At 40.9% G+C, this 22887-nt stretch overlaps 1 protein-coding gene and 1 pseudogene across 2 annotated transcripts; both read right to left on the bottom strand.

Moving 5' to 3' along the window:
- Positions 1-1535: 1535 nt before the first annotated feature.
- LOC147439858 (protein XRI1-like) lies at positions 1536-5448 on the bottom strand. 2 transcript variants are annotated; one of them, XM_086485591.1, is made up of 9 exons: positions 4842-5448; positions 4616-4661; positions 4306-4422; positions 3963-4066; positions 3541-3631; positions 3062-3188; positions 2503-2537; positions 2323-2409; positions 1536-2240 (listed from the first exon to the last, which is right to left on the bottom strand). In XM_086485591.1, the coding sequence occupies exons 1-9, from the start codon at positions 4857-4859 to the stop codon at positions 1894-1896; spliced, it is 972 nt and encodes a 323-aa protein (XP_086341717.1). In that variant the 5' UTR covers positions 4860-5448; the 3' UTR covers positions 1536-1893. The 2 variants fall into 2 exon arrangements, with proteins under 2 accessions (XP_086341717.1, XP_086341716.1); XM_086485590.1 differs by lacking the exon at positions 4616-4661.
- Positions 5449-15558: 10110 nt separating this feature from the next.
- Positions 15559-22887, bottom strand: part of LOC147439857 (uncharacterized) — a 29369-nt pseudogene continuing 22040 nt past the window's right edge.

Genomic DNA, 22887 nt, shown 5'->3' with positions numbered 1-22887 from the left:
AACATTCTGGTGTCGTATTCTTCTCTCTCTATCTATCAATCTCAGCACCTTCATTCACAGTGTTAATCCACTTTGTTTGTGTCCATTGCACTCTCTCACTAAAGAAACGGAAGGCTCTCCCTTTCGTAAGTAAACAAGCACATTGCTTAGCCTTACTTTTTCTAAATTGGGCCTCTTGCAAAAATACAAAGACAAGAGTATCAAACTTCATATCATCATATTTACTCTCTATCACAGCCTAGAGTGGAGCCAAAAGTTCGATAAGAATCTGACAAAGCATCAAGAACTGTATGTACAAGAGCATTGCCTGGAACGACGTCACCAATAGCAATTAACTACTCATTGAGATCTTTAATCTCCACATCTTCCCCGTGCCTAACCTTGGACTCTAGCTGCTTCGATAGGTAAGCAGTTTTTGCCAAATTTAAACCTACATACAAAGACACTAGTCTAATCTAATAAGCTTGTTTTGTTGCTTGTGCTTAGCGAATGTGTGGAGTATTGGAATGCTTAACAAAAATGCAATCAACACATGAGTTACGTATCCTTGAACATCCCAATTCACCTGTTCAACAAAAGGCAAAAGTACATAGTTGCATAACTACTAGTACCTTCGTCATCATGAAAAGAAACTATATCCACAGAGCCTCGTCTTATATCATAACCTCGCACAATGTTCCAAACATCCTTTGCAACAAGGACATATTACTTTATATACCCAAAGTGGATAGTTGTTCAATCCAATTTGTCCAAGACAAACAACATGCAAAAAAACATCATTGTTGTCAACCATGGCAGGTACTCACCTAGTGCAAAAGTTACCTATGTAGAAGAAAAACTACACACAAAAGAAAGTTGTATATAGCACAATCCATGATATGGGATAGACTTCAAAGTGCAAGTGCATGTCAATAGTGGAAACAGAGACCAAAATTGAGCCTAACGGTTATGCCCCGTACGAACCCTCCACCTCAATTGTAGAATGCGAGCCGATCGGTGAGCAAGGCAGCAACACGACAAAGCTGAGAAAAACTCAGTATCCCCCTTCATAGAGATTACCCTCGAGCAAGCAATATAGCTGAACAAGACCCCATGAAGGTGGGCTACCTACCCTAGGAGCGAAGCAACTCATCAAGATCCTTCAAATTCACCAAGGGCAATGTCTGAGTCGTTACTACTGCAATGGCAAATGGTTGTCAACGATCGCTCGCAGCTTGGGTAGACTACCCGACAACAACCGGAAGAGCAGCCTGACACCATCATCACTCTAAAGGGGCTGTCCTGGAAACATTAAGCCCCATGTACCATCCCAACCTGAAACCCACATCAAATTGAGGCACGCCACACTACCACCTGGCATTTGAGGTACGTAAAATGTAGAGATGAGGCAATATGTGTACTTGACATTCCTGTGAACCCCTTGATATTTATAGTGAACTCAATGGTCTCAAAACCCTCTCTCTCTCTGTCTCGCGCGCGCACACACACACACACACACACACACACACACACACACACACACTTTGGAATGCAACTCTAAATTATTTACTACCTTGTGGCCAAGCCCTACCAACCGGCCGGCATTTTACAGCGATGTATGGGGTTCACCATGTTTCTCATTGCGATACGTAATAGATGTTCAGGCCAAATCAAAAGGACCTATATTTTGAACCAAGTCCCTGTCTTGGTAGCACTGCCATCTTTGGCATTGAAGCATTCGGTGAGAATTTCTCAGGTTTTAACAAGGTTAAGTGCTTCCAAAAGGATATGGGGTGTATGCTTTCAAGAAAATCCAAAAATAATGGATGGTGTTGAAAATTGGGCTTAAGGGGCTCAACTTGTATTATCAAGCAAAATATAGCTCAGAGTGTGCAGAGTTTCATGAGATGTTTATCAGCCCTTCGTTCTCATTATCGTGATAGTCCCATTGCCTTCAGTGTAGATCTTTGTGAGAGCAAGCACAGACTTGCCCGAATATGGAGATGATGATGTACTTTTGGGTTGCTCAAAACAGGTCTTGACCCTGCCAGGACTCGAATTTATCCTTTGATTTATATCCTGAAGTGTAATATGTCCTTGTATTCCAATAGGCTTCACGAGTGCAAAGGGGTATGCCAACACTGGAATCGCACATTCCCTTGAACTCAAGCAGTCTTTTGAGGGCTGTGCCGATAGCGGCTTCTTCAATCGAGAAGATGTCTCTACAATATCCTGCCATGACTTTGTGCACTGACCATAGCCTGTTGGAAAGTAATCAAAGAACTGTTTGGAAGCTTAAACCAAGCCTGTAAATCTACGAATTGATGCAGGAGTGACCCAAACCTGGAGAATTGAGTGTCTGTCGATGAATCTGACGCCCCCCCTTTGAGATGGCAGAGCTCATTGTTCGCTTGGTCGGTGGCATGAAAACTGAAGAAAACAAAACATTGCAAAAGGTTATAAAGAATTTTTTATGTTTATGTACATTTATACCTAGTGACTTCCCACATCTGCAATCAATACCTGACTTCTTGCAGTCTGCTATGGCCTTGGTGGTTCTGAAATAGAATTTCGCACATAAGAACATGTAACTTTTGAAATGGGATTGGTGCCAAAGAAGGAAAGATTACAAGTAAAGACCGACGCCTTAGAGCCATGCAGAAGAACGTGATGAGCTGATAAAAGTTACGCCTTAGAGCCATGCAGAAGAACGTGATGAGCTGATAAAAGTTACGGACACGTAGAAGAATCGAGAAAATCTAGATTCACCCATAGTGAAGGAGAGTGCAGGATGGTCATCATGTAAGAAATAATGTAATCATCAGCTGCATTATGTATTAGTATTCACCATAATAGTGCGTCTCCAACTGGTATCAGAATATGCTCCCACACATACACTCACCCAGACAAGCATACATTTCTAAATTAAATTTCTGGAGATGCAACAAACGTTACTTGAAAAATGCAAGGGAGTTACTTAAAAAATGCAATGGTCCCTTTGCCCTTCACAAAAAAAATTCACAAATGATAAGGGTAGTGATGAAAGTAAAATGAAAACTCCATCCAACGCGTCTCAACTTACAGAGGAGAGTCAACCGGGCAATGAACTAGTCCTTGCACATGATTTGTGTCATTGTCACTAATACAATCAATCCGCCAGCTTCCAGAAGACTGCTCAATGTTGTCATCAACAGAGCTAAGTGACTCCTCTGCAAATTTATAGGGAATAACATATTATTGGCTCTATCCCCACAGCAGTCACTCATCAAAAGTTTCCTATGTAGATACTATCAATAATATTCCGATGTACATGCTCTATTTACTCTTTTGAGTGTTTTTTGAAAACCCTCATTCCCCTCTTATATATATGAAGGTATACAATTTTGGAGTATACATTATCCTCTCCTAATAACCGACGTGATATGATATGGTGCACATTTTGAAGACTGCCCGCCCCGAGGCGCTATTTGGTGTCCATCACGATTGCATTGTAATTTTCATGATATATGCAGTATGCGTCATAGTGCCACATAAATTCTCTCCAAAATTCAGTTGGCTCACCATTGGTGATGTACCACGCAGAGCCTGAAGATGAAGAAGGATCAGCTCGCTGTAGATCCTCACACACCGCAACAAGGAAGTCATTGCTGGCCTGGCATGAGCATGTCTCGGAAATGACAAATTCCATAAAAAATCATGCAAAACATGACAAAATGGGAACCCAAAAGGCCTATCAAGCACCATATTTCTATTTTCCTATGACTATTTGACCATTGCAATTAAATTTGTTCATATGAAATTTGTTCACAGGTGGCCACATGTGCTCCTCGGGGCCTAGTATAAAATTGCATTCAAAAACTAGGGTATGTATACTGGTACATGGGCGTGAGCGCAAGCACATCATGGGGAATGTGGCACTTGGGTGTATGCCAATTTAATTACCTAAAAGTTCCTTATTATAACTCAAAAAATGTGTTTATCACCTCTGACGGCTCAGGCAGGCAAGAATTAATCTCCATCAAATTGTCTTCACTTAACTCCAAAATGCGCCTTCGCTTAAGAGGAGCCGGATTGCAATCCAGAGAGTCTATATCACATAAATGCAAAGTCAAGAATCTTTAGCTCAACATGTAAGAAACTCAGAACACACTTATATCTTGGCATATAAATGATATTGAAGCTTGGAACATCTACGAAGCATTCTTTAAAGCAGAATGCCATTTCCTTTGAGAAGATTACTACCCATTATGCATGCAATGCAAAAACATGATGATTGGTAATACAAACTGCAAAACAAGATGAGAATGCCCATGTGGGTGTGTGAACCTTGCTGCTCCAAGGAGACACCAAGAGGATCTGAATCTTTAAGAGGGGAGGATGGGAAAAGGCTTCTCACAACAGCTTCATTGTCCACCAAATCATCCCATATACAATCGGGCATGGCTGCACAACCAGAAAAATGTGCCATCAATTATCATCACCATCCTTTCCAAAAACAATCATGTGATATTACGAAGCAGCTGACTTGTGAAGCCCAATTCCCTACGATGCATTCGGAATGTAGGCCTTTGAAACCTCATTTTCCGTGTTCCTTTTAGTTGAAAGATAATTACAAAGGCGCTTCAACTGCACATACATCTGCGGATGCAGATTATCCTCTGTGTATAGAGTTTGCCTTCTACCTAGGCAGATAATGGCAAAGGCAGTGTTTCTTTGTAAGGAAATATCAGCAAAGAAACAGATAAACAGATTGACAATTTATATGGGCCGCTTAAATGCCATATCTCATCTATCCTTAATTTAAACGTTCTTTCAATTGCCTGGAGAGGACACAAAGTGAAAAGCAAAGGCACGTGGGTTACCTGGAGGGGACCCAACATCGAGCCTCAAGTCCTCGTCCATCCATGTCCAGCTATCTCTCAGCAGACTATTGTCATCCATATCGATTACACTTTCAGAATGACTTTACTGCAAACGTGGTGCGAGATTCTCCAAAAAGGGTGTTTGATCGAGCGTTTGCACAGCGAAGGCTACAGAAGGTTCACAATGCATGCATGCATGCATGTGTGTGTAGGTGAGTGCGGGAATGTTCACTGGCATGCAGGTCAGAGGTGACGGCGAAGCCACAGTTTGAGAATTTGAGCTGGTGAAGAATGTAATACACTTGTGCGTGTGCGTGTGCGTTCCTTAAAAGATGAATACGCGATGAGCAAGAAAAACCTTCTTGCTGGTTGCAAGAAGCAGCCCGTAGCCAAGAAAGAAACCCCCACAGAGCTTTAACAGGAGCAATGGCGTCGGGGATTGGAAATCTTTGAGTCAAGGGACAAGGCGCTAAAACCCTAGTGAAGGAAGGCAGCTGTGGGGGATGGAGGTGGGGTGTTTTCAAAGCAACTGAATGTTTTCCAAACACAATGCACAGGCAGGGGGGAGAGAGATAGAGAGAGAGGAGAAGGTCATTTATGTTGAGACTATCTGAAAATTTAAAGCACCTTGTTGTTGGCTTGTGAAGTTGTGAGTGTGGCTGCTTTTACTGGCTACTTTTGCTTTCACTACCCTTCTGTTTGTGCAATTCTCGATCCCGAGAACTTAGAAGTATTATAGATTTCTTGCTCTCACTCAACCCCAAAGTGCCCACCTATAAAGGTTTCATTTTTACCTCTAAGGCTTTTTTCTTTTTTGCAAGAGCTAGTGTTACGGGATTGTGTTCACACACTCACATCTGCATGTTACAGAGGTTGAACCATAGCAGATGCACTTAAAGCTCTTCATCTTTGTTGATATGCCAACTTTGTAGGGATTAGGGAGTTTAAAACACCGAACTATCATGGTGTTGACATGCTAATGACAATTTAATTACTCAATGGAAATTAGAGTAGAGTGTAAACACAAATTGATAACTTTATTGATTTGAAAGCGAGTACAAAGAGGTTCATTATATAGAGCTAGAGAAGGCATCTCATCTGGCATCATACATGACATCCATAAGAGGCTCCAAATCAACCCAAATCCACTAGAGAACTTGTGGGTACTATTTTAGGCCCTTTTATGCATCATTTTACTAAGTTTAGGTGAGTCAACACCATTTAGAAATACCCCTCATCGGTACCTACACACTTTAAGCTTCTTTTCCACATGCTACGACATGATTTATGCCCCCTAAGCATCCAATAGATTAGAGGTGATACATACCAAAGCATAGGATAAAGCCCACAAACCCAACAAACCCCCCTTAAGTTTACTTCTATCTCTTATGTCAAAATGTAAGAAAATCCACACGAATTGAAGAAGTGTAGCATAAAAACCTTACAACATGGTCAATTTACCAAGTATTTGGAAAACAGACTTTTTCAAGCACTACCTTCCACGAGACTAATTGAAACCTCCATTATCAAGAGTCCCATGTGAGGTGTGGGTCTTTATCAACAAGCTATTGCACATTTCTTGCTATGTATGTGAGTATAGTCATAAAGCAAAAAAACAAGGAGGCGTTAAGAGGTAGTTTACTTATGGTTCACTTAAAACAAAAAATGGAGATCACCTTGGGTTCACTTTGTGCTCAATTCAAATGGGATCACAATGAGTCCAATTGTAGTTTAGCATGAGATCATACAATGGACATTTGATCGTGTCCTATCAAGTCCTTGAGACCATTGATCCATATGGCACTTGAAGTGTTAAATAGTCATGAGTCCCCTCCCCTTGTTCATACATCAAGCTCATCACAATGTTCACTCAGGTTTATCATTGGTGTCCACTTTCATCAATGGCACAAGGTAGTGGACACGTTTATTATAGCTTTGGCACTACAGCTCAACTTCACCAACTTCACCAACATGGTCTACCTATCGAGAGTGATGACTCTTTTCTTGCCAACTCACTCACTAGTAGTTTCAAATTGATCATTATACATAGCCATTTCATTATGTTTTAGTTTCCTACTTATGCTTTGTAGACTATTTTATCATTTTGTATAGTGAAGAAAAAGAAGCAGCTTACAGCCTACATCTCCAGTATGTGCCCTCTTGGTTATGTATCCGTGTGCTTGCAAGAGCTTTGTGGAATTAGGGTTGCAGGGAGACACACACAGCTTGGAGAAGATGAAGAAGCTCAAGACACACAATAGAGAGTGTATTGCTTATTGCACAATGGAAAGATAGGTTAGCCCTAGAATAATGGGCGTATATATAATGTACAGGGGGAAAAAACTCCTAGTGAGGGAAAAAATGCTCTGACGTTTGTAAGTGTTTTCACGTACATCACTACCATATATATGGTAACAAATCTCCCCTAGGAGTAATGCGGTGAACGAGATCTGGCACATTGTGTATGGGGAAGTGCTAGGCCCTGAGGACATGATCAATCCACAAAGGGAAGCAAGCCCAAAGCTTTGTGAAAAGCTTTGGATGTCTCACGAGACAATGCCTTTGTGAAAAGATCTACAAGGTTGTCTTGTGTCGGCACATAAGAAAAGTTTATCTCTCCTATTGAGAGTCTCTCTATGACATAGTGATAATGCACCTCAATGTGCTTTGTGCAAGCATGAAAAATTGGGTTCCTCGCAACTACCAATGTGCTCTGACTGTCAGTGTATATGATGTTTGCAGTGTCTTCCCCAACACCCAAATTAGCCATAAGACATTTGATCCATACACACTCAACAATAGCTGTAAATACTGCCCTATACTCAACTTCACAATTAGAAGTGGTCCCAGTAGGTTCCTTCTCGCTCAACCAGCATGAAATAAAAACCACCTGTGGTGGACACTCGCATGTCATAACAACCAACCCAATTTGAGTCCGAAAAAGCATGTAAATCTAGCGGCAATAATCCCCCATTGGGATAAAACATCCCAAGATGTAAAGTGCCACTCAAGTAGCAAAAGATCTTTTAACATCCTACCAATGCTTAAACCCTGGGCTATGCATAGATCTACTAGCCTGTGAGACTGCAAATTGAATATTGGGCCTCGTATTGCATACATAGATAAGGCATCCAATAGTAGTTTGATAAAGAGTGACATTGGCAAGATCACCAGCATCATGAAGACTCAATTTCAAACCCATTTCCATGGGAGTAGCAATAGGTTTGCAGTCCTCAAGTCCAAACTTACATAGCAATGTCTCTATTCAACTTGTTTGACACAAGGCAATACCACCATCACACTGCTTAAACTATATGCCCAAGTAATGACGCAACAGTCCCAAGTCTTTCGTCTTGAAAGTAGCATTCAAATCAGCCTTGAATTCAATAATGTGTGTCTCATCCAGACTAGTAATCAACAAATCATCTACATATAGAGTGACGATGAGAAAGCCTCATTTAACCAGACGAGTGTCAGTTTTCTCGTACCAAGCACGAGGAGATTGCTTCAACCCATACAAAGCTTTCTTACATTTGCACAGTTCTTGACAAAACCGCGAGGCTGCCTTAAATAAATTTCCTCAAATAAATCATCATTCAAGAAAGTAGTAACGATGTCTGATTGATGTACATCCTATCCAAAGTGATCTACCAATGCACATAGAAAACAAACAATGGTCATATGACATGTGGGAGCAAAAGTCTCTTCATAATCTATGATTTTCTGTTGTGCATAACCTTTTGCAACAAGTTGAGCCTTGTAGCGATCAATCTCACCATCAGCTTACGTTTCAACTTGTAAACCCACTTTGTACCAATGGCCTTTTCGCTAGGAGGAAAATCACATAAAGTCTATGTGTCATTTTCTAAAAGTGCATCATATTCTGATTGCATGGCAGCCATCTAATTTTTTGAATTATGTGCTTCATCAAAACAAAGAGGCTCCTCCTCATCACATAAACCAAAAATATCCAAAGCATAACAATCTAGCACATAAGATTCATGACGCCTCTAGCCTCCTCATTCTCAGTTTTTTCCACATCAAGTACATCTTGTACATGTACATACTGATTCGTGTGCATACAAAAACTCCATCTTTGATTGGTCTTTTGGATTCATATGAACTTGATTTTAATTATTGTAGCCATGCAAAAAGTACATTTGTTTTCTTACTACATCATCTAAAGTGGGATCTAGAAATGGCAACGAAAACGGATTGGGAATCGTAGCCACATTTAGTTTTGATAGTCGATCTGCAACTTCTTATTTTTCTTTAGAATGACCATAATGGGTGAAATATATTCCGAAAATGAATCCAACTTTAATCTGTTTACCCTTGTTTTACAACATGCGGATTCATCTGATATCATCGTTGCTTAGTTGGCATGACAACCTTCTTCAAGTTGATGACGTGATAATAAAATTGTGGATCCAAACCTTGCACATTAAGGTAATCCCAAGCAAAAACATCCACAAATTCCTTAAGGAGTAAGATGATTTCCATAGCATGTTTTGAAACTACCATAAGTTGTACATTTGCCTCATTGGAATTTACATTCAAGTTTTTACCATTAAAAAGAGGCAACAAAGTGTCATAAATGTCATGTGAGCATACATTATTGTCCCTAGTACATGTTGAACTAAATCTTTCACAAACACAATATCTCGTGAAATCAAGATGCGTTTTGTTTGTGGATGGTATAACCTATAACCTTTGCTTTCAGAACTATAACTAACAAAAATTCGTTTAACAGCCTTTTTGTCCAATTTTTTACATTGCGTTTGTGGCACCAAAGTATAAGCTAAACAACCAAAAATGTGCATGTGATCAACAAATGGCTTCTTATCATGCCATGCTTCGTAAGGAATCATAGACTGCAAAGCTTTCGTAGGACACTTGTTAAGTACATAAGTAGCACACATGATAGCCTCAAGCCAAAATGAATGTGGCAAAGCTTGACTTTTGACCATACATCAGGCCAACGTCATAAGGGACCTGTTTTTTCTTTTAGTAATACTGTATACATCAGTATACATTGGTGTTTTATCCTATGATTAGCCAGAAATGCAGTAAACTCATGAGACATATACTCCCCCCCTCGATCTGAATGGAGGGTGCCCATAGTACATTTAGAGACATTTGTAACCATAGTCAAAAATTGCTTGAAGCACATGAACACTTCAAACTTAGCTTTAAGAAAATACACCCATGCATGCCTAGAGTAAGCATGAATGAAAGTCATGAAGTATAAGTAATTGCCTAAGGAGAGAGTTTTCATAGACCCACAAACATCACTTTGCACAAGTTGCAATCTACATGTAGCCCTTACTAAACCATCCTTTCAAAACTTTGAAACTAACGTGTAACCTTTGCTTTCAACACTATAACCAACAAAAATTCGTTTAACAGCCTTTTTGTCCAATTTTTTACATTGCGTTTGTGGCACCAAAGCATAAGCTAAACAACCAAAAATGTGCATGTGATCAACAAATGGCTTCTTATCATGCCATGCTTCGTAAGGAATCATAGAGTGCAAAGCTTTCGTAGGAAACCTCTTAAGTACATAAGTAGCACACATGATAGCCTCAAGCCAAAATGAATGTGGCAAAGCTTGACTTTTGACCATACATCAAGACAACGTCATAAGGGACCTGTTTTTTCTTTCAGTAATACTGTATACATCAGTATACATTGGTGTTTTATCCTATGATTAGCCAGAAATGCAGTAAACTCATGAGACATATACTCCCCCCCTCGATCTGAATGGAGGGTGCCCATAGTACATTTAGAGACATTTCAGTAAACTCATGAGACATATACTCCCCCCCTCGATCTGAATGAAGGGTGCCCATAGTACATTTACAGAAATGCAGTAAACTCATGAGACATATACTCCCCCCCTCGATCTGAATGGAGGGTGCCCATAGTACATTTAGAGACATTTCAATTATAGTCAAAAATTGCTTGAAGCACATGAACACTTCAAACTTAGCTTTAAGCAGATACACCCATGCATGCCTGGAGTAAGCATGAATGAAAGTCATGAAGTATAAGTATTTCCTAAGGACAGAGTTTGCATAGACCCACAAACATCACTATGCACAAGTTGCAATCTACATGTAGCCCCTACTAAACCATCCTTTCAAAACTTTGAAACTACATCTTACCCAAAATAAATCCTTCATAAATATGCTTTGAAGGTGGTTCAAGAGGTGGAAAATACAAACAAAAGGTTCTTTTTGATCCCAGGTACATAAAGTGCATCAACAAGTGTGAATTCATAGCAGTCTCAGCACAATCTTATCAACTCCCTAGATCAAAAAAGAGGCATCATTGGCACAAGTGAACGTATTCCCATGAGGGAAGCACCACTATCAAAGTACCACACATGTGAATTTGCAGCAATTGACAAACATGCATCATGGATAGAATGATCATAAGTGCGCTCTACACTAAATGCCCACTCTGCATCTATATCAATATCGCAATGCCCTTTTACAAAAGATTCTAAAATAGATGCACTTGTAGTGGAACTAGCCTCTTTCTTCTTGGCCTCTTTTGCCTTCAATTTAGGACACTACTTAATCAAGTGATCATTAGCCTGAAAATAATGGCAACCCATCTTGTTTGTTCCCTTTTCACCAGAATTCCCTGATGAAGTGACTCCAGTAGAAGAAGTAAAAACATGTGTTTTGCCACTCTCAGAAGAACCATGAGAAGTGGCTACATTGCTATTGCCACATTTTCTTTGAGCAACAAAAAAAAGCATGTTTAATTGCACATGTTTAGCCCTATTTTTCTTGAAAGTGGCTCTTATAATAACAATGTGCATAATGCATCAAACTTAACAGCTTGAGGGTTTCCTTGGGTCATAAGTCTCGAAGTACTAGCAAAAATCTGGTAAGAATTTGGTAATGTATCAAAAACGGTCTCCACAAGTGAACTGTCATAATGACTTTGCCTACAGAAATGTGTTGCACATTAATATCCTTGATACTAGCAAGAAAGGTATCCATGTCTTCTTACTCATTCATAATCTTTGACTCCAGCTCTTTACACAACAATGCAATTTTAGCCTCATTAGACTTGCATAAAGACCAATCGGAATATCCCAAACCTATTTTGCTCATTTAGATAAGGGAATGTGAGGAGTAATAGTGCGCTTGACAAACAATGCAATCAGTGCATGAGCTTACGCATCTCTAACATCTCTACGTATACCCAATGTAAAGGGGGGGGAAACCTCCTAGTGAGGGGCAAAATGCCTTGGAGGTCCTAAGTGTGTTCACACATATCACTACCATATATATGGTAACAAGCTTAAGCTCCCTTCTCCTCTATTCTTTGACTTAGTATCAAAGACTAGTTGTGGCCAAGGGGCTATGAGCAACAAAGAAGAGCAGAAAAAGAAAGTGGTTGAGGGTAAGGGTTTCCACATTCTCTTCCCTTCTGAGCTGGTACTACACCCATCCGCAAGACTTTCGGAGGCATCGACAATAGTCTCCAATTTTGATGATTTTTGTGGGAGATATGTGGTTTAGATTTCTCTTAGTCCTTGGGACATGCATCCAAATTTCCATTTCAGCGCGTTTCGGCCTCTATTTTGGAGTTAGAGTGCATTTACATGTGGGAAAGGCTAAGTTTCAAGTTTTTGCAATGTACATTAGTTTGACATAAGGACCACTTGTTTGAATGGTGGTTTGGATGAGGACCTCCATGTAACCCAGCCTCATGCTTTTGTTCAAAAAGGTTAGAAAAATATGGTTTGCATGTTGCAAAAGGCTTTATAGTCTAAAGCAAGATGTTCATGTTTGGTATGATCAGATACATGCTTATTTGGCTACCGATGGTTTTTAGAATAGTCCACTTGAGGAAACTTTGTAAGTCAATCATGTAGATGGTTTACTTTCGATGATTGTCCTCTACATTGATAAACGGACAATTCCCTACACCAAAGCACATTGTTGATTTTGAGGCTAACTTAAATGATTTTTTTGAGATGTCAATAGACTAGGACCTCTTGCATCATTGCTTGGGCATACATTTATGAAGCTCACTTTTGATAATGAAATAGAAGAAGTTTTCTTCTGTTACTCATTGTGTCAATTTCTTTCAAATATTGAATCTGTTGAACATTCCTCAAAGCTGCATGCTTCTCTCTCATCTCTTCCATCAATGGCACTTCTCTCTCTTCTCAACAAGCAAAGGTTGCTAGTCAGTTAAAAGATTTATTAATGGAATTTCAAGATGTTTTCTTAATGACTTACCATCAGGATTACCACCAACACGATCTGTACAACATGGCATAGACGTGGTTGCAGGCAATAAACCAGTCAGTAAACCACCCTACAGAATGAGTAATTATGAGGCTGCTGAGATGGAACGTCAGCTTGCTGACTATCTTAGCAGAAGATTTATTCAACCGAGTTCTTTACCATGGGATTATCCTATTCTATTGGTGAAGAAAAAGGACAGTAGTATACACATGTGCGTCGACTACCGTGGGTAAGAACAAGTACCCATTACCATGAGTGGATGAGCTATTTGACAAGCTCTCCATGCTCGTAATTTTACAAAGATAGACTTGCATGTGAAGGAATGGATCGAAGGCGTGCGTGTGTAGCGAAGATGGAGAGAGAAGAGAGGGGGAGAGAGAGAGAGAGAGAGAGAGAGAGAGAGAGAGAGAGAGAGAGAGAGAGAGAGAGAGAGAGAGAGAGAGAGCACGCACAGGGATGTGGGGTGGAGCTTCCAAACTCACTGTATGAGCACACTGTGAGAATAATTGAAAGCTCCTTATTCTTTGCATGTATAAAGAATAAGGAGATAAATGTGGGTGGTCGGACATTGGCCGACGGACACGGGCAAAGCACGGTGAGGCACACCGTCTTTACCTAACATTCTCCCACTAAAGGTTGTGTGCCAATAAATGGCGAGAAGACTAGCCTAGAACTAGTATATACAAGAGGTGAGAAAAGACGGCTCTCAACCTATGCCCACTGGCTCACTCCAAATACGTTGTTGGGAAACAAGCAAACTGAAACACCTCTATAGCGATGTCACCCAAGAGCGTTGAAAAAGAACTACAAGAACACCAAAATATTTGGAAAATCCCTTTGAAACACCACAAGTCCAACAAGAGTAGTCCCCTTGGGAATTTACTGGCCGTCACCCACCCAAGAGACTATGTCACATAGGAGCAAAACCCTGCCAAAGCATGGATTTACAGCACACGCCGATGCATGCATATGAAGACAAGGGCCTCCCCTTTCACCATTGAACATCACAAACCCACAGCTTCAACATCAATTCCATAATTCATAGCTACATGCCCTCCCAATCTGTCTACACATAATTTGCCACTAGGCTGTCATAGCCATAACCCTGCAGAGAACTAGTCATAACCTGAAGAGCACAACTCCAATTGGGGCACTTTAAAGCTTGAGAGAAAGCTTGAAAAATGACTGGCGAGAAATCTGAAGATGACCAAATTTGAATCTACATGCCGCTACATGAAAAATTGATGCGAACAGGGAGCTGTCCCAACACGACTACACGTAGAGTAGGCAAGGCGGGGGAAAAAATTTGCAAGAGAAACCATCAAGGAGACACAACGAGCTCAAACCTGCAAAATTCTAGAGTTTGGCTGAACTTTTTTAAGTTTGTACATGAGTTTAAGTTATATACAAGTCTCACTTCAAAAAACTCACTCACGGGCACTTACAGCAGCCCGACAACTATCACTAGACTAGCGACTTGCAGTGCATGTACATATGCTTGCTAAAGCAAGCTAAAAACCCCACAAAAAGAAATTTCACACACCATTTTGACATCGGGCATCATGTCCGTATGTACAAATTTACCAAAAAAGGGGTTCTCAAAATGCACGCAACATAGTTTGCCAACCCCCCAATCTACTAGAGCATTCATGCTCAGGAGTAGCATAACAATCTTGCCCACTTGGATCAAAAGGCCATACAACATAAGCACAAAATGCATGAAGATACACCAGCCATCTCAGTTTTCCCACTCCTAATATGAAAGCACAAACCATGTGTAGAATCCAAATCCTCTTTAGGCATAAAGGACTCTCAACAAATACAATAGAGAAAGACCGTTTCATCATTATAGCATGCAAGGAAGCCTTTAACATCTCATCCAAAAAGTCTTCAACTTTTACCTCAGTCATTTTTATATCCTCATGCATATCCATTTCATTCTTCCCACTCTTCATTAAGCCTCTATCCAATTCAACCATATCATGCTTGATATGTAAGCCATCTTCCATATATACCTTAGGCTTCTTAATAAGAGGATCAAACAAGGTAGCATCCACCATATTCACATGAGGCATAACAAGAGAATCTCCATCATTTTCCATATCTTCTAAAAACTCAATATTCTCTTCATCAATTAAGGCAGGATCACCCACAGCATCATGCACGCCATGAAGCTTCTCATTGATAGGGTCCTCATTAACAACACAAGTAGTATACTTAGTTGCGTCATCACCCTTTTTCATACAATCACCCAAAGCATATACTTGAAAACCCTCATCATACACAGCACCATCTTTCCCATTGCTAACTTCCTTGACCTCCATCATGTGATCTTTGACTACTTCATCTACACAAAGAGAACTCCCCAGAGTTACATTTGTATCACAAACATACTCCTCCCCATTAGATCATACATTACAAGCATCATCCATGTGACTTGGCTATTCAAAATTCTCATTTCCTTGCATTTGAGAGTCATTCATGACCATGGTAGCCTTCTTGCTTACATCCATTTTACTAGCATCATCATCTTTGACATGAAGGTTGACATCAAAGCGCTTAAACCACAAAGATGGAATACTTTAATCATTCATCTTGATCTCATTATGCATATGGAATTCTTCTTTCACATGCTCAAGAGAATGAGAAACATGGAAGTCTGCATTGCATACGTTGTCCATATTTATGTCTAAAACATAAGATACATTTGGCTTCACATCTTCTTGGAATCCAAGCTCTTGCATTCTCTCTAACTTCCATTCCCTATGCTTTGCAATCCGTACTGCATCCTCAAATGTAAGTGGACTTTTAAGCTCAACCTATAACTTCAAATCAGCCATCAAACTTTGCATAAACATACACTTATTAAGCATAAGAGGAGGAGCATCACTACCCAAAGCAACACACCATCTTCTCCACAAAGCATTGAACTCCTTGACAAAGGCATCTACACTTTGATCATCACATTGCACAAGTCCTTCAATGGAGTTCCATACATCCGTTGGGTCCTCTACCTTCTTGAACTTCTCAAGAAAAGCCTTCTTTAATTCATCATAAGTCATCACCAATGGAGGTTGAGATGATTTCAACCAAAAATTATACTCATCATACCATATCCTTGCATCCTCTTTCAAGCAAAAGAACAAATCTTGAGCATAATCATTGGATCTTCCTTATTTACCATCAAACAAGAAAACTCCATCTCTTCAATAAATGAATCAGCATCCTCACCAACATGGCCATAGAACCTTGGAAACTCTATCACCATAGCCATCAAAGCTGTCAATTGAAGGTCACTTGAAGAAGATCCTCGGTGGGGGGCACCAAAACACTGTTGGGCAACAAGCAAACTGAAACACCTCTATAGCAATGTCACCCAAGAGCGTTGAAAAAGAACTACAATAATACCAAAAGCTTTGGAAAATCCCTTTCAAACACCACAAGTCCAACAAGAGTAGTCCCCTTGGGAATTTACTGGCCGTCACCCACCCAAGAGACTATGTCACATAGGAGCAAAACCCTGCCAAAGCATGGATTTACAGCACACGCCGACCAATGCATATGAAGAAAAGGGCCTCCCCTTTCACCATTAAACATCACAAACCCACAGCTTCAACATCAATTCCATAATTCATAGCTACATGCCCTCCCAATCTGTCTACACACAATTTGCCACTAGGCTGTCATAGCCATAACCCTGCAGAGAACTAGTCATAACCTGAAGAGCACAACTCCAATTGGGGCACTTTAAAGCTTGAGAGAAAGCTTGAAAAATGAATGGCGAGAAAGCTTAAGATGAACAAATTTGAATCTACATGCCGCTACATGAAAAATTGATGCGAACAGGGAGCTGTCCCAACACGACTACACGTAGAGTAGGCAAGGTGGGGGCAAAAATTTGCAACAGAAACCATCAAGGAGACACAACGAGCTCAAACCTGCAAAATTATAGAGTTTGGCTGAACTTTTTTAAGTTTGTACATGAGTTTAAGTTATATACAAGTCTCACTTCAAAAAACTCTCTCAACAACTGTCACTAGACTAGTGACTTGCAGTACATGTACATATGCTTGCTAAAGCAAGCTAAAAACCCCACAAAAAGAAAGTGCACACACCATTTTGACATCGGGCATCATGTCCGTATGTACAAATTTACCAAAAACGGGGTTCTCAAAATGCACGCAACAACGTGAGTGCATCTGTAACTGCTCTAGTGGAAATGCAACATGCATACCACTAGGACTAGAGCCACGATGACACTCATCATGCAAGTATCAAGTGACAAGGCAGACATGCATGGCTCCACAATGCACAATGCCAATGTCAGTCATCGCACAACTGACAACTCCCACTGCAAATGCACCAACCGCATAAGCAAGAGCAAGTCTCGAGACCAAAGGTCAGACATGAGAGACCCAAAAGCAGACAAAACATGCACTATGTGTGCCAATCTATCCCTGTCAGCAACCTCATTGCCATATGCATCCTCAACAGGAACCACCTGATTATGCATCACCATGTCAGCATCGTCTGGCCAAGGTATATCTGTTGAGAATGACTGCAAAACCACAAAATCAACACCACTGCAATCACACACAACTCTCTGAAGGACATTGTCACCCTTAAACGTATGAGACGCATCATAGAACAATGCATCGTTCTGGCTCAACTGATGTCACCTCAACTGATGGCTGACCAAGCTGTGCATCCCCAGAGATACCAGTGTCTGCGTGAACGTCACCACAAGACAAATGCACGACATGCTCTCCATGCAACACATCCGTAAAAGAGACACGCCTCATCTCTTACTCCAAACATGGCTGCAAATACACAGAGAATACACTGCCTCGCGTGTCAAAAATATGCAAAGGGTATACCAAACCACTCTTAGCACCTATGGCTATCACCAGTGATCCCCTATGCATCTGAAATGATCACTCTCCAAGAAGTACACAATGTCCACTACTCTGCAATTGACGCACTGAAATGAGACTCTGGTTGAGTCCTAGTACATAACGTACATCTCGTAGAGAAAGAGAAAAACAAATCACGACGTGGCGTCATGTGAAAAACTACATGCTTGTCTAGTAAAAAACGCATAGACAATGTGCTATCCCAAGACACAAAGTAGTCTGAAGGCAAGCTAGACGCAAAAGTGACATGCTTGTCGCATGCATACTCTCTAGCATCTGTCCTCATAGTAGCACCATGCATCTGTCTCTTCCGCTTCCTCATACGTCCGAAGCAACGGTGCCTAATATGCCCATCGTGGCCGCAGTGCCAACATGTCAGTTGCGATCGTGAGCGAGAACCGCCTCTACCCTCAAGTGTCTCCATATCCACGCCAAAACTATGGCAAACAATGCTCTAGATCACAAGACTCTCCCACCCAAGAGCAAACCACTATCTCAAGCAAAGAAGGTGAGCAAACGGTCAAGCTCACTAGACGATGCAATAGGCATACATATCTGGCAAAATTTTAGCAGAGTCTCCTTTGTAACTCAAGAAAAAAACTCAACAGTAAATCGCAACGGAGACAACAACAAATTCCCGGGAATGTACTCGTCTGGAATCACCTCACAAAGTCATACACTGAGCCAAACCGCTCTAGCCGGAGTATCGCTCAACGGTGCCACAAATGACATACATATGTGAGTGAAAAACTGTTGCCAAAATGTGTCAATGAATGAACAATGGGTCAGAAAATCGTAGCATACACAACCTGTGTAAAAGTGGGAGTCAAAACTCCACTATCAAGAGTAACAAGAATTTTACTTGTAGAGTAACACAAGCTCATGTATGGCTGGAAAATATGGCTACAAATCAGTCCCAAAACAACCCCAAATTCAACTCTCAAAAATAGCTAAAGAAACATGTCACAACTGTGCCGCAAATTAGCTTACAAATGAGCCATACATAGACACCTGCAAAGAGGGAACGATGGCTAAAAAATTCAGCTCACAAATGACCCTCAAACCTGCCTGTAAACCTATCAATGTGAGAGCTAAGCTCGATCACAAACTATGGCTAGTAAACTCTAGCCACTATCCCACAAAAGCATACACAAAGCAAAATCTCAAGACACTTGATATGTCGTAATCGGTATGCAAGACAGAACACTACAAAAGATCTCCTCAACTACAAATGGCAGCACTTGTGGGAGTACTAGACTCAACCTGTAGCTGAGAGTCAAAAGTGGAAGCTCCAAATGTCCGAGCACTCACAGCTCAAGACCAAAAATGCAGAGCAAAACACGTCCATGATTCACCACCCAAAAGGGAAAACAATGTACGCAAATTCTCAGTGCTACAAGCAATCACAATCTTGATCGTGTCAACAATGCGCATAAAACTGTTGGGAAATTATCGTCAGAGTTTCGTCAGCAAAACGGCTACAAAACCAGTAACCAAAGGGACTGCACGCTCAAAACCATGAGCAACCAAAGCGCATCAAACCGCACTCCAAATGCATGCATCAATCTCCACACTTTGCATCATCATTGCAAACACCTACAAATCTAGTACACAAATACCTGCTCTATCTGTGACTACCAAAAAACATACTCGAGACATACATGCCGAGCTCAAACTGCAATCACATGAGTCTCCTTGAGCATTTGACCACACAGATCATACATTTCGACACACAATAAATAGCTGCTGCAGGAAAAAATTTAGAGGTCAAACTCGGTCCAAATGGACATCACCATTGCATCCGGAGCATGCCAAAACCCCAGGTTACACCCTAACCTTGCATAAATCGCATTCTGTATGCAAAAGTTACGCAAAAAACACTGTTTTGGAACCCGAGAAATGACCTACGGAAATGAAAATTTGCATTTTCCTTGCAATTACGGCTGCAAAAAAGACATACACATTTGCAATACACCCTACTCTCAAGCTTGGGAATGTCCCTCAAGCTTCCATGAGCATAGATCTGGTGGTTGCTCACCAACAACTGCTACAACCACAGCGCTGCGGATCCGCGCCTGCGCCGCCTCCCCGACCAAGTTCTGATACCAATTCTTAAGGAATGGATTGAATACTTGTGTGTGTGCAGCGAAGATGGAGAGAGAGAGAGAGAGAGAGAGAGAGAGAGAGAGAGAGAGAGAGAGAGAGAGAGAGAGAGAGAGAGAGAGAGAGAGAGAGAGAGAGAGAGAGAGAGCATAACACAGGGATGTGGGGTGGAGCTCCCAAATCTCACTATATGAGCACACTGTGAGAATAATAAAGCTCCTTATTCTTTGTATGTATAAAGAATAAGGAGATACATGTGGACGACCGGACACTGGCCGACGGACACGCGCAAAGCACGATGAGGCACACCGCCTTTATCTAACATTGCGGTCGAGCTATCACCAAGTACGTATTTGACTTGTTGATATACCCAAAAATGCATTCCGAACAAGGTTTGGACATTACAATTTTTTGGTTATGCCTTTTGGGTTAACCAAGGCACTCGCAACTTTCATGACACTCATGGATATCGTCTTGAGACCGTACTTGGGCAAGTTTATTATTGTTTTTATCAATGACATTCTCATATACAATGCTTCTGAGGAAGAGCGCTTGCAATATCTGAGGCAGGTATTTGAATTGCTAAGAGCAAACAACTTATATGCCAAAGAATCAAACTGTGATTTTCTCAAGGAGGAAATTCACTATCATGTTATCTCAGCTTATGTGCTGCACATGGATCACTCCAAAGTGGATGACATTCGGAGGTGGCATTCTCCCAAAAATTTGGAAGAGTTACAGATTTTCTTGGGATTTGGAAGTTTTTATCGACTGTTCATTAATAACTATGCTCATATTGTTGTGCCAATGACAGACCAACTGAAAGGCAAAGGGAAAACCTTTTGGTGGGGTGCCACTCAACAACAAAGTTTTGATACGCTTAAGGATGCATTAGCTACAGCTCCTATTCTAGCTATTGTGGATCCTTTGAAACCATTTTTTTTGGAAACGGATGCCAATAATTGTGCTATTGGAGCAGTCCTTCTACACTAGGGGAGACCAATTGCATTTGAAAGCAAGAAGCTTGATTCAGTGCAACAAAATTAATCTGCTTATGAATGCGAACTCTATGCAATAGTGTATGCCTTAAAGAGATGGCATCAATATTTGTATGGAGCTCAGTGTGAGATTGTGTTTGACCACGAAAGCATAAAATGGTTTACAAAACAAACTGACTTGAAGGGTCAAAAAGCCAGGTGGGTTGAGATTCTTTAGGAGCATGATGCAAAGCTCTGGTATCAAAAGGACGATACAATGTGGTGACTGATGCTCTTAGTTGTATGCTTGAGATCAATTCTCTTTTGTTCACGGAACTTCGCAAATGAGTTTTTGGATTCTTTGAAGGGAGCATGACGACGCATACTCCAAAGTGTGGAGTCATGTGGCATCCTTCTCACTCCAATGTTGGTAGTGTTATGTTAACCTCCACACACAGTTCTCCTCCGTCGAGTGATGAAATGAAGAGATGGAAGAATTTCTCCATCGATAATGGGTACCTACTCCACAAAGGGAGAGTTTGTGTACCGATGGACACGAACATTTGATGCCAAATTCTTTATGATTGTGATGACAGTCCAAGTGCAGGGCACTCGGGCATTAAAAAGACTTATGCTCTTGTCAGACGATAGTTTTACTGACCAGGTTTGCATAGCTTTGTTCAAGACTATGTCTTGCATTGCCAGAAATGTCAAGTTAACAAAGTAGAGTGCCTAAAGGCAAGAGGACTCTTGCATCCTTTGGAGATTCCCAATGGTAAATAAGAAATTATTTATATGGATTTTATTGTGGGTTTACCAACCAATGTACGAGGTCATGACTCGGTATGGATGGTCGTAGACCGGTTGACTAAACTATACAAGTTTATTCCAACTAAGTTGACCATAAAGACTCTAGAATTAGCTAAGTTAACTGTGGACAATCTGTACAAGTTGTATGGATTTTCAAGTAACATTGTGAGTGGTCATGATCCCAAGTTTAACAGTCATTTTTGGAGGACTGTGTTTAAACAATTGGGTACACAACTCAACCTCAGTACAGCAAATCATCCAAAAATGGATGGTCAGACTGAACAAGTTAGCCAAGTGCTAGAGGATATGATACGAGCATACGTTAGAAAGAAACAAACAGACTGGGAAGAGTACCTACCTCTTCTTGAGTTTCCTTACAATAGTTCTAAGCATGTCATGACTTGATTTAGTCCTTTCATGCTAATGTATTGTTTTCAACCTAGGTCACCAGTTACGGTGGGGTTGGCAATCAAAAAACTCCAACAAGTTAAGGATTTTATCAAAGACCATATGGATATGCTAAAATTTACTCGTCAGGATGTCTGACAAGCGCAGGATCGGTATAAGAAGTACGCTGATGATAAATGTCGACAAGTTACCTTTGAAAAGGGGAAGAGGTATTTTTGTGTGTGCCAGAGCATTCAGAAAGTCTGAAGACTGGGCCAACACCTAAATTATCTCCAAGATATTGTGGGCCTTCCAAGATACTCAAGCGAGTTGGTGATCGTGCTTACAAACTCTCATGTCCATCCGATAGTTCATGTAAGCCGTTTACGTAAATGCTTGCATGGGGACGACAATGTTGTCAACCAGCAGATTTTGGTTGAATCTGCTGAACCTCTTACCCCACCGCATGAACGTGAGCGAATCCTCAACTATCACGATTTATGTACACGTCATCATGTACGTCGTCAAGCTTAAGTCAAGTGGAAAGATCAATTTTGAAGAAGGTGCCACTTGGGAAAAC

The sequence above is a fragment of the Adiantum capillus-veneris genome, chromosome 16 (genome assembly GCF_014529385.1).
Source record: "Adiantum capillus-veneris isolate H3 chromosome 16, ASM1452938v2, whole genome shotgun sequence".
Taxonomy (NCBI): Eukaryota; Viridiplantae; Streptophyta; class Polypodiopsida; order Polypodiales; family Pteridaceae; genus Adiantum; species Adiantum capillus-veneris.
Note: the sequence above shows the minus strand (reverse complement) of the source record. Positions and strands in the feature narration are given on the sequence as shown.

Coding starts and splice junctions, on each gene's coding strand:
- LOC147439858 (XM_086485590.1), bottom strand. CDS start 4,920: ATGGATGACAATAGTCTGCTGAGAGATAGCTGGACATGGATGGACGAG. Junction 4,423..4,841: donor CGATGTTGGGTCCCCTCCAG/GTAACCCACGTG, acceptor CTGGTTGTGCAG/CCATGCCCGATTGTATATGG. Junction 4,067..4,305: donor TGTCTCCTTGGAGCAGCAAG/GTTCACACACCC, acceptor TATGTGATATAG/ACTCTCTGGATTGCAATCCG.